This window comes from Bufo bufo, chromosome 1, assembly GCF_905171765.1.
Source record: "Bufo bufo chromosome 1, aBufBuf1.1, whole genome shotgun sequence".
Classification (NCBI taxonomy): domain Eukaryota; kingdom Metazoa; phylum Chordata; class Amphibia; order Anura; family Bufonidae; genus Bufo; species Bufo bufo.
The window spans coordinates 669,621,462-669,635,965 of NC_053389.1; the positions used below are offsets into that span (position 1 = coordinate 669,621,462).

The 14,504-nt window shown below is 40.8% G+C and overlaps 1 protein-coding gene across 1 annotated transcript in view; it reads left to right on the top strand.

Moving 5' to 3' along the window:
* ADAMTSL3 (ADAMTS like 3) overlaps nucleotides 1-14,504 on the top strand; it is a 538,572-nt gene that overhangs the window by 69,594 nt on the left and 454,474 nt on the right. Inside the window, exon 3 of the mRNA XM_040414069.1 lies at nucleotides 4,149-4,268. Coding sequence (XP_040270003.1) covers nucleotides 4,149-4,268 — 120 coding nt within the window. The remainder of the gene's footprint in view (nucleotides 1-4,148; nucleotides 4,269-14,504) is intronic.

The window sequence follows — 14,504 nt, forward strand, 5'->3', positions numbered from 1 at the left end:
CCAGAGCTGCCCTGAAATAGCTGATTGGCAGGGGTTGCTGGGTGTTACACCCACACCAATCAGATATTGGTGGCCTATTTTTAGGACAGCCCCTCTAAGACTTTTGGTTTTAGACTCAAATATTAGTTTCCTGTAGTGTTTAAATGTTTGTAGATCAATATCCAAAACTAGGCAGAAGGAAATCTCGCCAAAAACCGTGAAACACCCACTAACCTCTCTTGTTAGCATCACTGGGGGACTGGTTTGTGGTTGAAGCAATTGGGCTTCCTATGTGGTTACATAGGCACTTTCTGTGTAATAGCAAAATGTTTATTAGATAATAAAAAGTGTGTGAGAAAGGAAAGCCGGGGCCCTTGTTCTATATGGGAAGTGTGTAGAGATTTATGGTTTTTGAAAGACGTGTGGTAATTTATAATTAATTGGATAATAATATGTTATATTTTTACAAGGTTATTTCAGTTCTGACTATTTTTAATAGTTTGTGGCATTTATGCAGACACCTCTGGAATGAAACTCTGGTTAGTCATTTACTATGTTTATTTGGGAAATATCAAACAGAACCAAACTGAAGCATTTGTGCCCGATAGTAGCTCTTAAATGTGTGGCTGTTTTATTTTGCCAAATGCTAGAGAAAATATCTGTCTGTCCTGCCTTTTCATTTGTTTTCATAAGTGGGAAAAAGTACTGTGTAATGCAAATTATTTTGTTCAGAATATAAATTTCCTTCATTTTAAGTTTCAAGCGGGTCAAGAGAGTTAGTTATATGTATATATCGGATATTCTCATTTTGGAATGTTATAGCATGGGGATGTATAATAGTTCCCTGCACAGCGGGTGGCCGTGCTGCTGTACAGGAAAAGTCAGTGAATCTTGCATTCTAAGAATCGGTGATCCTGGCACTTGAACACCACCTATTGTTAAAGGGCATCTGTCAGCAGATTGTACCTATGAAACTAGCTGACTGTGCGCTTGGCAGCTGATGGCATCTGTGTTGGCCCCATGTTCATATGTGACCGCATTGCTGAGAAAAATGTTGTAATATATGCAAATGAGCCTCTAGGAACAAAGAAGGCGTTGTCGTTACACCTATAGGCTCAGCTCTCTCTGCAACTCCTGTGCCCTCTCAACATTGATTGACGGAGCCCGCCAGTGAAAACGTTATCGCACCTTTTTTCACAGTTTATTTCTGGATTGTCTGGTCTGGAAATTTGCCATAGTTGGCCCTGTCACACATTTAGTTATCACCCCAGGGATGTTCCATGTCCATGGGAGGTGTTCTCACTACGGAGGAAATGTTCGAGGTGCCCAGGTAAGGGGTGGGAACTTTAGGTATGGCCCACTGTGATTTTGTGGAAAATTGACTACTGTTTTCACTAGGACATAACATGGATTTAGTCCTAGGGCTCTGGAGGAAAAAGCCTGGGTAAAGTGCGGGACAGATATTGCGGATGTTCGCGTTCACACTAACAGCCCCTCCGGGTAAACTCCAGAAAATGTCTGGTTTCCACTGTAAGTGTGAATGGGACTTATTAGGCGTATTTCAGGGGCAGTCTCTGACTTTTCCCCGCTCATGCCAGGTCTAAAAAAGTGGGTGTGGCGTGGGCGGGACCCATCTCAGTCATCATTTTCTTCATCTTCATAGGAAATAGTCTAAATGTAAGACAGCAAAAAAACTGGCTTGCATTTAGACTGGCGCTGGATGCGCCAAAGTTATGGAGAGATCGGCACCTTTTGATAACTTCAGCGGATCCACCGCCAGAACAGGGGCTTTATTAAGACTGGCGTCTAAAACACCAGTCTTAATGAATGACCCCCATAGTATATTTATACATGATTATGAAAGAGCTAGATGGTAATGGAATATAGCGTGGTTTTATTTATTTATCATGGAACAGTATACTGTTATGTTTGGCTCCGTCTTACATTTGTTGCATTTTGGACATGCTGATAAGAGTTATATTGTGTTGTGCTATGTTTATTTGCAGTCAGAGCTTGTTTTATCTGAGCAGGTTTCACGCGAGCAGGAATGTATTATGTAAAATCTTGCCAATTCACTATTTTGTTTTCCTCGGTGACTTCTACTAACTACTTCCTATTTCCTTCCTCTGTGCTACACTTGGTTTTTATAGTAACTTTATATGCAAGTGTAAGTACATCCCAGAGAAGACAGGCAAAGATTTCGTAACAACCAAGACATTGTTCATTGTGTGATGCAGAGTAAAACCATCGTGACATGAGGTTTGGTCCAATGAGTTCACTTACTACTGCTTGTGTCCAAATACAACCCTTGTCAACTATAGTCATTGTTATGGCTGAGTCAAAATGAGTCAGAATTCAAGGCTAGTCACATTGGGTTTGTCCCAAAAAAGCATGTCATAAAAGTCTGACAGCTGTGATCAACCAACACTGATTCCAGTCCTCACAATAATGGAGAGGTGGTTGGTGGTGTTTCGTCACTGGCCATTGTAATAGATGGGAGATATTGAAGTGTCTCACGTGGTGGGGGTTGGACTGGGAATAGTGTCGTAAGATTGGGTGAATCCTTACTAAATTGTCATGGACCATATTTTAAATATATTGTAGTTGATAGATGTACTGTATAGTAGAAACCATAAAAAATGTTATTTTGGCATGGGATATGACATTTGTTTTTAGTAATTACAAAAAATAAAGGTAAAGGAAACCTGTCAGCTAGATATTGCTCCCATCCCTCCCTCCTCCCCAAACCATCAGGGGGACTGACCTTTTTGCCAAAAATCCACTTTAATCACCGCTCACACCATATACAGTTTGAAGTAAAAAATGTAGAAAGATTGAGAACTGAAGTCAAGATTGCCACACACAAAGGACATCCCATCAGTCTCCATTGATGTCCCTGAAGACATTGTGTCCTATTCCCAGCACGTACACAGTGAAGCAGGGTGCTGTTGCCTGGTCTGTGGCACATTTGTAGTGCTTTTGTTTGTAGCCAGGGAAAGTATATTCCTATCTAGACATGTACATTTTGTTGTATTGCAGGTACTGTCAGATATACCACTATAAAAATTCATTACCTGTCAAACACTGATCTGGGAGCTCAATATTGATGGTCTATCCTCAGGAAAAGTCATCAACATCTGATCGGTGGGGGTCTGACACCAGGCACCGTCACCGATCAGCTACTCCGTCGAGCGCTAGAGCCTCCTCACAGCTTACCAAGCATAGTGATGGACATTGTATAGTGACTGCAGCCCAGGCACCTTCATGACCATCAGTAGGTCATGTGACTGATGAACATGATGTCACTGGCCTAGGAAGAAGCCACTGCCTCTTCCAGCAGCTGATTGGCGGGGTGCCAGGAGTCGGACCCCCACCGATTAGATATGGATGACCTGTCCTGAGGATCGTCCATCAATATTAAACTCTTGGAAAATCCCTTTCAACGCATTTGTCCATACAGCTGTGTCCACCCTTAACTTTCTGCAACTTTTGTTAAGGACTCCAATTTCTCACTATTCAAATTCAATACGTGCTAGAAAAAGGCTGCAATCCATATCAGAACCACTGGGTGGCCACCTATAGACAATTATAGCATATAATATACATCTCTCAAAAGGGTATCGCAAAATCAGACCTGGTCTTCTCATGACACACATCTTAGGATATGTCAAGCCAAAAAGAAAGGTGAGGAAGGGCACATCTGTGGATTAGGTATATGTGTACCCCAGGCTGCATGTAGCCACAGCTCTAAAAATCAGCACTCAATAACCCCACTTTAACGGTAAGTATGATAAAGACTTACAGCAGTTATTATACATATCTGGATAACCCTTTTTATTATGCTTCAGGCGTCTAAGTATAATGCTGCTGCAATATGCTAAACGCATAGAAGAAAAAGGGCTTTAGATTGCCCTGTTTTGCTTCCCTAAACAGTAGATATCTGGATTTGTTTCACCATCCCTTCCAATTCAGTGACTTCTTGGGCCATTTCTCTACCTTTTTGGTTTCTGTTGGAGTCCAGCACAGGTTCTTGTCACCAAGGGATGTGACCAACTAGGGTTGGGCCTTCTCCCCAAAAGCCCAGTGGTCTACCTCCACGTAATGTCCACCTTTGATTGGAAACTCATTGTTCTGTTAGTGAAACTGATGTTCTCCATTTCCTTGTGCAGGCGGCAGCTGAACAGGAGCAAGGGGCATACTTCCTTCCTGAGTTTGCTCTCTCTCCACAAGGAAGCTTCCTGGAAGATACAACTGGAGAGCAGTTTCTGACTTACCGCTATGATGATCAAGTGAGTGAATGGTTTTATTGTATTTTTTATTTTTTTTATGTGCATTGGGAAAAATGTATTCCTCTTACTTTATGATATCATGTATGCATGCAGTCATAACAATTACTTAGCCAACATTATAACATTATAATTGCTATCAGATAGTGTGCATAGAAAGTCTGCTTAAACTTAGGCCGGTTCACTTTGGGATGACATCCAGTTATTTTCTGTGATTACTGAAAAATGGTAAATCCATAAATACCACTTACCCAACAGCAGAGCATATAATAATCTGAATTATGAGCAGCAGGGTGGCTCAGTGGTTAGCATGGGTCTGGATTAGCATCTGCATGGAGCTTGTATATTCTCCGTGTCTTTGAATGTTTTTTCTTAGGGGGTTCTGGTTTCCTACCACACTCCAAAAAACATACAGACAAGTGAATCGGTCCATTGTTTGTGAGATAGGACATAAGATGAACAGCTTATATGGGGCAGAGACTGATGGGAGCGATAACAGGATATCTGTACATCGTCCTGGAATATGTTGGAGCCATATAAGCAACTTAATTAAATAATGCGCTATGTGTTACATTTTGGGCACTCCCTAGGGGTGAACAAACCCCTTTCAAGGGGTTACCGCATGATTAATGTTAAAAATGAAAATCAGACATCATATAGTACATGACAATCTATTTCTAAAAAAGCTAGAACCAGCCCTGTACCTCACATGGATCCAGAGATCTCCCCATTTATTGCTCTGCTAGATTTATTTAAGACTGGCAGTTCAGGGGCATGACTTTTTTTTTAAGGGGCATGTCCTTTCAAATGCAGCTTTTTCCTTGTCACAGTTTATTGGGCATGTCCTATCTGCTGCAGCTCTGTCCCGGTAACTTTCACAGCTTCTAACAGTAATATGGCTGGTGGCAGTCGAAGGATGGTACTGAGCATGTGTGACCACCTCAGTAACATCAGAGAAATAAGGAAAAGAACAAACAGCAGCAGCAGATTTTTTTTATAACTCGGTAGCTGTAATATATTTTTAATTCCATGCAATTACGAAAGTATTCAGATCCAGGCGCTGGTTTCAAAAATGTAGACAGTCCTTTTGTAAAGAGAATAACTTTTACATCCTCAGGACTGTTTGTGATTAGCTGTTTTCAGGCATTTTCCTAATATTAGGCGGTTTATAAGTTGATCCTTTCCATGTATTCTCTGGGACGTTGCGATAATGTGTCGTGGACTTTTTGTAGATCAATGGTTAATCTGACTGTGTTTTACAAGCCGAACTATAACGTTCTACCACAGAAAAAAATGCCTTGTAGCAGCCACAGTTCAAGAATCTTCCCAGAAAAATAGCACGGAGGCTCCACTCCGCAGCTGTGCACTTTCAGCTTTTGAAAATTGTAATGGAATATAGTGAAAAGGGGTTTTATTCCATGTTTTTATTTCCCACTTTGTTGGTGGTTCGCCTTCTTTCTTACCTACCGCAATTATTTCTTTCCAAAATCACGCTACAAAGGATTGGTTTTCCTATAGAAATTAACAATTCTTATTTCCCTGACACTCGAGGTGTCGCTTCCAAGCATTAAACTGTTCCATGCCTTAGACCACCAAGTAGTAAGCTGTCAGAAGCCTTGTGTAAGCAGCTTGTTCATGGCTTCCCTCTTCGTCGAATACGTTTTTGTGGTCAGATAAACTCGCCATTGCACCGAACTGCCACAGTGGCTGGGAAACTTGCATTTAATCTTTTAATCTCTGTTAGTGTTACCCTGTAGTTACCTGTCGTAGGTCTATGATTGCTCTACTTGCTGACAGATTAGCGTACATTATGGAGCGCTTTATTTAACAGAAGAAACCATCTGGCCATGTTTAAAAGAAATAGCATTACACAACCTGTCCTATGTACAGTATAGCTCATAGAGCTGCTGACAACCAAATACTGTCACATTGACAGGAGAAATGGTAACACCCAGTTGTCAAATGCGTACATTTCCAGGAGGAATAACAGAGGAATGTTCTATTAAAATATGTCCCGCCATTGTAATTTCATAGAGAATCCTAATACAGTTTTGCACCTTGCTGCTGTGGTTCTATGTTCTGCCCCGTGAAGCTCCCTAGGCATCCCCGCCGATCAGCTGTTTGAAGAGCCTGGGGTGTGTCCTCTTCAAACAGCTGATTGGTGGAGGTGCTGGGTGTCGGATTCCCACCCATCTGATGTTTATGACCAATCCTGAGGATAGGTCATCAATATGTAATCACTGCACAACTCCTTTAAATGATTTGCACCAAAAGTTTAAAAAAAACTGTACACACCTGTAAAATATTTCTCCCATTTTCAGAGTAGGCATAACATTCAGTCATATTCCTCCACATAAGTGAGACAGTATGAACGCTATTATATAGGTTATTATTATCCAGCAAGGGCTCCCTATAACACAGCTGCTGCTAGATCTGGCAAGGGTGGCACACTGCTTAACCCAGCCTGGGACCAGTCAACACATCTAAGTCGGGATTTAATGCTGGCCATGAATGAAAGCCCCTACCCCAGTGATGGCGAACATTTTATAGACCCAGTGCCCAAACTGCAACCCAAAACCCACTTATTTGTCGCAAGGTACCAACATGGCAATGTAACCTGAATACTACAGTCCAATACAGTATATCTTCCATGCACTTTATCATTTAGCTATAATAGCCTCCCCACACAGTAAACGCCATAAATACATTCCACAACATAATGTTAAAATTGCTGTTTTTTATGTTTCTTACTTAAAATAAAACAATAAAAGTTATTTACTACAATATATGGACCCCAAAATGGTTAGTAAAAAAATGACTAATTGATGAAACTGATAGACCTGTTGCTTGTGCACTTGGCAACTGAAGGTATCTTCATATGTACCCGCATTGCTGAGAAAAATAATGTTTTAACATATGTAATTGAGACTCTAGGAGCAACAGGGGCATTGCCATTGCACCTAGAGGCTCTTCTCTCTCTGCAACTTCTGCACCCTCTGCCCTTTGATTGATAAGGCCAGACAGTGTAAACGTCATCGTCTTACCCTGCTAAAGTGTAGAGGACGCAGCAGTGGCAGAGAGAGCTGAGCCTCTAGGTGTAACAGCAACGCCCCTATTGCTCCTAGAGGCTCATTTGCATATATTAAAACTTCATTTTTCTCGGCAATGCGGGCACATATGTACATAAGACCAACACAGAAGCCTTCAGCTGCCAAGCGCACATGTACCAGGTCAGCCAGGTTCATAGGCACAAATCTGCTGACAGATACCCTTTAACTACTTTCTGCTTGGCAGCCCTACTTTATTAGGCACTACTATTATATCTGCAGTAAGAAATCTTAGAAATACAAAGAAACAGCATGGGGTAAATGTGATGTTCTGCTTCTGGGGTCTGCTTACCACGGTATCTTAATGTGCTGCAGATGGTATCCAAGGTGTTACTGGCAGAGGAAAGGTGACAGACGGGCTCGCCATTATTACCAGCCAGAATGCATGTGTGTCTGTCACACCTTGTCAGTTTTTCCGATTTTGTTCATGCTTAGAAATTTACAGAGCAAAGAAAAGAGAGGATATCTGAGATTGACATAGGGGTACTAACACGGCATGGGGTCCACTATAATAGGCAGTCATTGCCTTTATGTAGGTAAGTGACCAATACTTTGATGCACTGTGAAGCTGAATGTTAAATGCTTAAATGGTTATTTAAAGGGATTTCATGGTTTCAGCAAATTATTTCATTATATAATGAAAAATTATTTGTGTATCAAATCCTCATATTTTTCACCGCTTGCAGTTCTTCAGTTGGAATCTTCAGTGTTTACTTCCATTGAATAGAAATCTATTCTGATCATGTAATGGACGCATCAATGTGTGGTCTGTTACTAGACAAAGCTCTATTACCTGCGCTGTAAAGCTCTGTTCACATTTAGTTTTTATACATGTTAGAGGTATTCAACAGGAGTCTTTCTCTAGATGCTGACTTGTCCACCCTTACCTATGCTTGAATTTGGTTTGGGACTTCAATTTCCTACTAAACAAATTCAACCCTTAATAGGTCGTAATTCACAGGAAAGCCACTGGGTGGCCACACATAGACACATGGGGCCAGATTTATCATTAGCTCAGGTCAGAATAATGGAGTGAAAAAGTCCCAAAAAAGTCCCAAACGCTAAAAACTGCGCACAAATTTGCGACTTTTTTCTGCTCTGCACTATGCTCGCCAGTTTTCTGAAAGTGGGCGTGTTTTCTTATGTAAATGAATCTCTAGACAGATTTACTATTGGGACTATTTAAAAAAGTCGCAAAAAAGTCGCAAAAAAGTCCCAATTTCACTCCAGTGAGGACCATGCTTATCTTATGAGACTTTTTAATAGAACATGCGACTTTTTCATAAAAACGTGCGACTTTTTCGTAAAGATGTGCGACTTTTGTAAAGCTGCTTACTGACGGATAAACTGCTACCGTCAAACCACATTTATTACAGTCTTAAAGGGCCGATCATAAATCTGACTTGGCTAAAACTGACTTTAGCCATATGTGAAAGTGGAGTGAGCTGTCAGAGTCATGATAAATCTGGCCCATGAAGTTTAGATATCTTGTGACATTATATCGTAAAATCATGTTTTGTTTTTTGTTTTTTTTTAAGCTGGTCATCTCTGCCACATATCTTGGGATATCCAGAACAAAGATAAAAGTTAAGAAAGGGCACATCTGTATACTCCCAATGTGTCTATAAGCGTGTGCACAGCATACATCAAAAGAGTGTTCCTTTGGCATATTCTGGGCCGGTTTGTTTTCGCATACCTTTGTACAGTATGTATTCACTGTACTGTAATAAGAAAGTGTGGTCTACTACAGTTATTTTTTATATGAAGGACACAGTAATAAAATACAAACCTAAAATATATTGTAGAATACATGGCAGCCTTCCACCAGAAGTATATGCTGGGAGAATCTGCTGATATACACCTTTGACTAAAAACCAGATGTAAACAGAGCCAACTGTAGAAAAGTGTGAGCACATGTCCATTACATAACCAGGACAAATTCTGTATCCACTGGAAGTAAACAATAAAGGTTCCTATTAAAGGGGTTTTCCAAGATTTTAATTTTGATGACCTATCCTCAGGATAGGTCATTAATATCAGATTGGCGGTGGTTCGACACCCGGCATCCCTTCCGATTAACCAAATGAAGGGAAGGCCACCTTCCCTTGTTTGTTTACCTGCTCGCCATCCACATCGCAGTGGTGAGCAGGTGTAACTACAAGCCGTCCCATTCATTTCAATAGGACGGCTCGTTCCTGTACACTTGTATAGGAACGATTGAAATGAATGGGGCAGCTTATAGATACACCTGCTCACCACTGCGCTGTTGACGGCGAGCAGGTAAATAAGAAAGGGAAGGCTGGGCTCACACAGAGCGCAGCCTTCACTTCATCCAGCTGATTGGCAGGGGTTCCGGGTGTCCTGAGGATACGTCATCAATATTAAAATCCTGGAAAACCCCTTTAAATGACTGGAAACAGAGATCTTGAAGACTGTGAAGAATGAAGGCTCATTTCACACCTGCTTCACAGTTACAGTCATAAATGGAAACCAGGATGCCGTGTTGGATCAATCGCTCAACGTACACCAGCGGCGACTAACGGATCCCATTGACTTATAAAGGGGTCTGCTAGGTTCCACTGTGGTGTCTGCTTTTGATGGGAAAAATAATGCTGTATGATTGCTATTCTCCCCGTCATAAACCATGGAATCCTCAGTGGAGGATCTTGATAGAGTTTCCAACAAAATCAACAGAAGGTGTATAGAAAATGTGTATCCTGAGGATAGGTCATCAGTATCATGTCATCAATTTCAGATTGGCAGAGATGCGACTCCCAGCACCCTCGCCTCTCCGCTGTCTGCACAGTTGATGATCCGACGTGCCGGGAGTGGGGATCTGATATTAATGACCTATCCTGCAGATATGTAGGTCATCAATCATGACACCAGAAAACCCCTTTATGTATACAAATAGGAGTACTCTTTAAATAGAAAAAAACTGTAACAGAATCTAAAATGTAATATATATATATTAAGGTAATCAAGAACATTTGCTCACAGTGACGTAATCTACAAGGAATATTTTTTCCAGACCAGTTATGTGTCATGGTTGTACTACCGTACATGGCTCATCTCAACGTATTGTGCTAATATGTTTTCTGCGGGCTGCAATTGCCCTTACTACCTCCTGATAAAACAATGTAAGGTCACAGAATGTAGAAAACACCACTAAAAATGACGTAGTAAAGTCTGTGAAAGACATTTCTATGTTCACAGACGATGTAAATTATAGGGATCATTATTGCATGATTGCCTTAAGTTTCCCAGTGAACGTGCGTCACTACTTCAGAGCTATCCATCAGCAAGCTCAAAGATTTTACAGCCTGTTGAATCCTTTCTGTCATTTGTGCCACCGAAACCTCACTGAATCAGGGTCCAGCAGCTTAACCATTGTTTTCACTTGGAGAAGAATGCTGCTTGTTGTGTACAAGATGTCGCCGCTCGGTCTTACCTATTATTGGGCTATTTTCCTCTATGTGATTAAAGAAAATTTCCATGATCCAACCACTAGATAAATTCCTTTCATGGTAAACTGGTGAACTCTGTGCCCAATTGACTTTCCAGGCTAACTTGCTCATAAGCATCATAGCTAAAGAAAATTGATATGTGTAGTTCCCTATTTATATCATCCAAGTCCGTGGGCACACTGCATGTAAGATTCCTGGTTCCCAAAATTACTATTTTGGTATACCTTTCTCTCAATTATTATAGGAATGCAATAGGTTATCCAACTTTTAAAAGCAGTATATGCTATAAAAAACTGTATGCACTTCTATAATTCCCTGCCGATCCAGCACAGATGCTTGGGTGGCCCCCCTGCGTTTATCAGAGTCCAATATATGACTGCTGCAGCCAATGAGTGGCTTTGTCATGATGTCAGAATTATTGGATGTGACCACTGAGGCCACTGATTCTCGGCAGTGGTCAGATAACCCCTTTAAAGGGGTTTTCTGACATTCGGATATTGATAACCTAGCCTCAGGATAGGTCATCAATATCAGATTGGTGGGGGTCCAACACCCAGCAGCCCTACCAATGAGCTGTTTGAGGAAGCCACAGCTCTCCTCACAGCTTACCAAGCACAGTACCATCCATTAGATAGCAGCCGTTCTTGGTATCACAGCCCCATTCACTTATATGGGACTGAGCTTCGCCTAGGCTGCGTGAACAATGAATGTGATGTCACTGGCCTAGGAAGATGTCAAGGCGCTCACCGGAGCACCATGGCCTCTTCAAACAGCTGATTGGCGGGGGTGTCGGGAGTCAGAAACCTGCCAATCTGATATACATACAATGTACTGTCAGATACTTGTAGGGGAAGAGAGCTATGTAATAGTCTCTGATGGCACTTCATGCAAGCCTTCAATTGAAGACTCCAACATGAGCCACCGTATGTCTATGCAGTGGCAGATGTCACCAATAAGCACCTGTGTTAGAAATATATATACCACATGGCATACTGCTCAGATACAATAGAAAAGTAGAGAAATATAAGAAACTAGCCTATTGGAGGCAAAATCTTGAAGAATGGAAGGCTATGGATACCCTTAACAAATACACTGACGATGCACTGGTGCATATGGTGCTAAATGAAGACACCATACTGGAATTGAATGCCTACGGCTCTGTGCAATGGAGCCATAGAGATTGTGTGCCACTGTACAGATTCAGTGTACACAGATCATCTATGTTCATGGCGTCTTAAACTTATTTGTGAATAATAGGTATATTGATACACGATATAGGAAAGAGTTGATTGCAGTAAATATATCGTATTACTATTTTGTATTGGTCCTGAGATTCAGCTGGCATCATATCATAGTCCAAAGCTGCATTTGTAATTCTGCTAGTTGTTACTAAAAGATGAGTAATATTCAATTGTATTCAAAAGTAGCTCAACTTTGGATATTGCTTAATTCTGTATAAGGGTTGAAAACAGTTGGCCTTCATTTATAATTAGTTTGAATAACATTTTCAGTATTGTGTTAGTAAACCTGACTAGGATTGGCATTGAATCACTGTCCATGCAGATCAGTAAACTGCATGAACCAATACCTCATCCTACAAAGACTGATTGATGGTGATGTAAATGGTGCTAGTGCTGCCATGGTTTAGTTGTAGATTGGAATATTTTGAATTCTCTAAGTGGGTCAAATGACAAAAAAAAGGTTAAAAGTTTAGGAACAACAGGACAGCTTTATCATGGCAACATCATCCCAGGGACAAATATCCAAATTAGAGTTTTATGATGTCATTGTCATAAACGCACTTCATTTTCCGTACACATTTGTCATTTGTAGTAACATTGCTCATCCATTGATGTCATTGAAGGTCAAATGTCTTTAGATTCTAAATTCTTACATGTTGTTAACAACAACTGAAGTAGTGACAAATGGTAAGTACGGCTTGTATTGTTACCTTGGCACTTTTAATCTTTGTGTTGTGATTGGATGGCTCATTAACCAAGGGGGGTATTTTGTTAAACCATGGCAACAAATTGGACATATTCATTGGATCATTGTCTACTTGCTATTATGTTGTTGTAATTCCCAGGTGCAATGGTGTCTGCTCAGCTACCTTCTGTTGGTACCAGGCAAAGCCCTGGCCAGGAGGGAATGGAGACTTTAGAGCATATTTAGAACATGATCTAGTATTATAATCTCTGCTCCAGAAGCCTGACAAAGAAGCAGGATAGGTTGTAGCTTGAGAGTTGTGTCAAGCTCCCCCATTCTTGGAAAGAGGCAGAAGGGGACTTTGCTTCAGACAGACTATAAGATACAGGTGAAACTCGAAAAATGAGAATGTCGTGCAAAAGTCCATTTATTTCAGTAATGCAAATTAAAAGGAATTGCATTAACACAGCTTAAAATTAGAATTTTGTGAAAAGGCTCAATATTCTAGGCTCAAAGTGTCACACTCTATCCATACCCCCTGAGCAAAGGGTACCTCAAAATTGTGACTTTGGGGTTTCATAGGCTGTAAGCCATAATCATCCAAATTATAACAAATAATGGCTTGAAATATCTTGCTTTGCATGTAATGAGTCTATCTCATATGTTAGTGTCACCTTTTTAAGTTGCATTACTGAAATAAATGAACTTTGCATGATATTCAAATTTTTCGAGTTTCACCTGTATATGCTCTACTAAAATTCTGCAGTGAGATTGCTTAGTGCTAGTTATTGTATTTTCAACCTGTTTCTGTGTGTGCTAGATTACTTTGTGCATTTTGAGAGTATTCTTGTTTTTGGCCCGGCTTGTTTCCCCAATTACTCTTTGCATTCTTCATTCTTGGTACTTTGTTTGACCTCATACTGTTTAGTGACCATTGTTCTGCCTTTGCATCTCTGTATCTTTGTCTCTCTTGGTTTTGACTCAACATTTTTTTGTTACTGCTGTTGGATGATGCTTTGGTTTTGACATTTGACCGCTTTGTTTTTGACCCTGGCTAGTACAATTATTTGACCTGTCCGCCCCACCTGTTAGCAGCTACCTGGTGAATGCAAGTTTGGATTTCATACCACCTGCAGGGGTCACTCAGGGTTAACTAATTAGGTTCTTTAATGGGATCGCCTCTATTGGTACAACTATTTTGCTGTAGGCAGGGTCTCTGTAGTTACAGGGTTGTTGCAAATCAAGTTTGCCAACTAGGTAGCTAGGAGGTTTCTGCTGTGTGATTTGGCACATGCTATCTACGCCTGTTTTCTGGCACAATTTGCTCCAGAATTCTGTTGCATTTGCCACAGTAAATGTACCCCACTTTGTAAAATATTTGTCTAATGCAGTCTTTTGGTGCTGTGAGCTGAGATGGTGAGGGTTCAAGGTAAAGACTCCAGACCAAAGTTTGGATATGCCTAACTTTATGGTCCAAAACCCACCATGCAATAACTTTATTGTATGAAGAAATCACCTGCACCATTCCTTGTAGTTTGCATGCTATATTTAATCTAAGTATAGGAAGGAGTTTATCTGCAGACCTGTGACCAATGAATAGGAATGTGGAGATAGAAGTAACCTTATACTGTATATTCCTAGTCAAAATGCAGAAGAACATATGTTAGTGACATTTCCTGAGGAAAGGTTATCAACATCAGATAGGTGGGGATCTGATACCATCCATCCCCACCGATCAG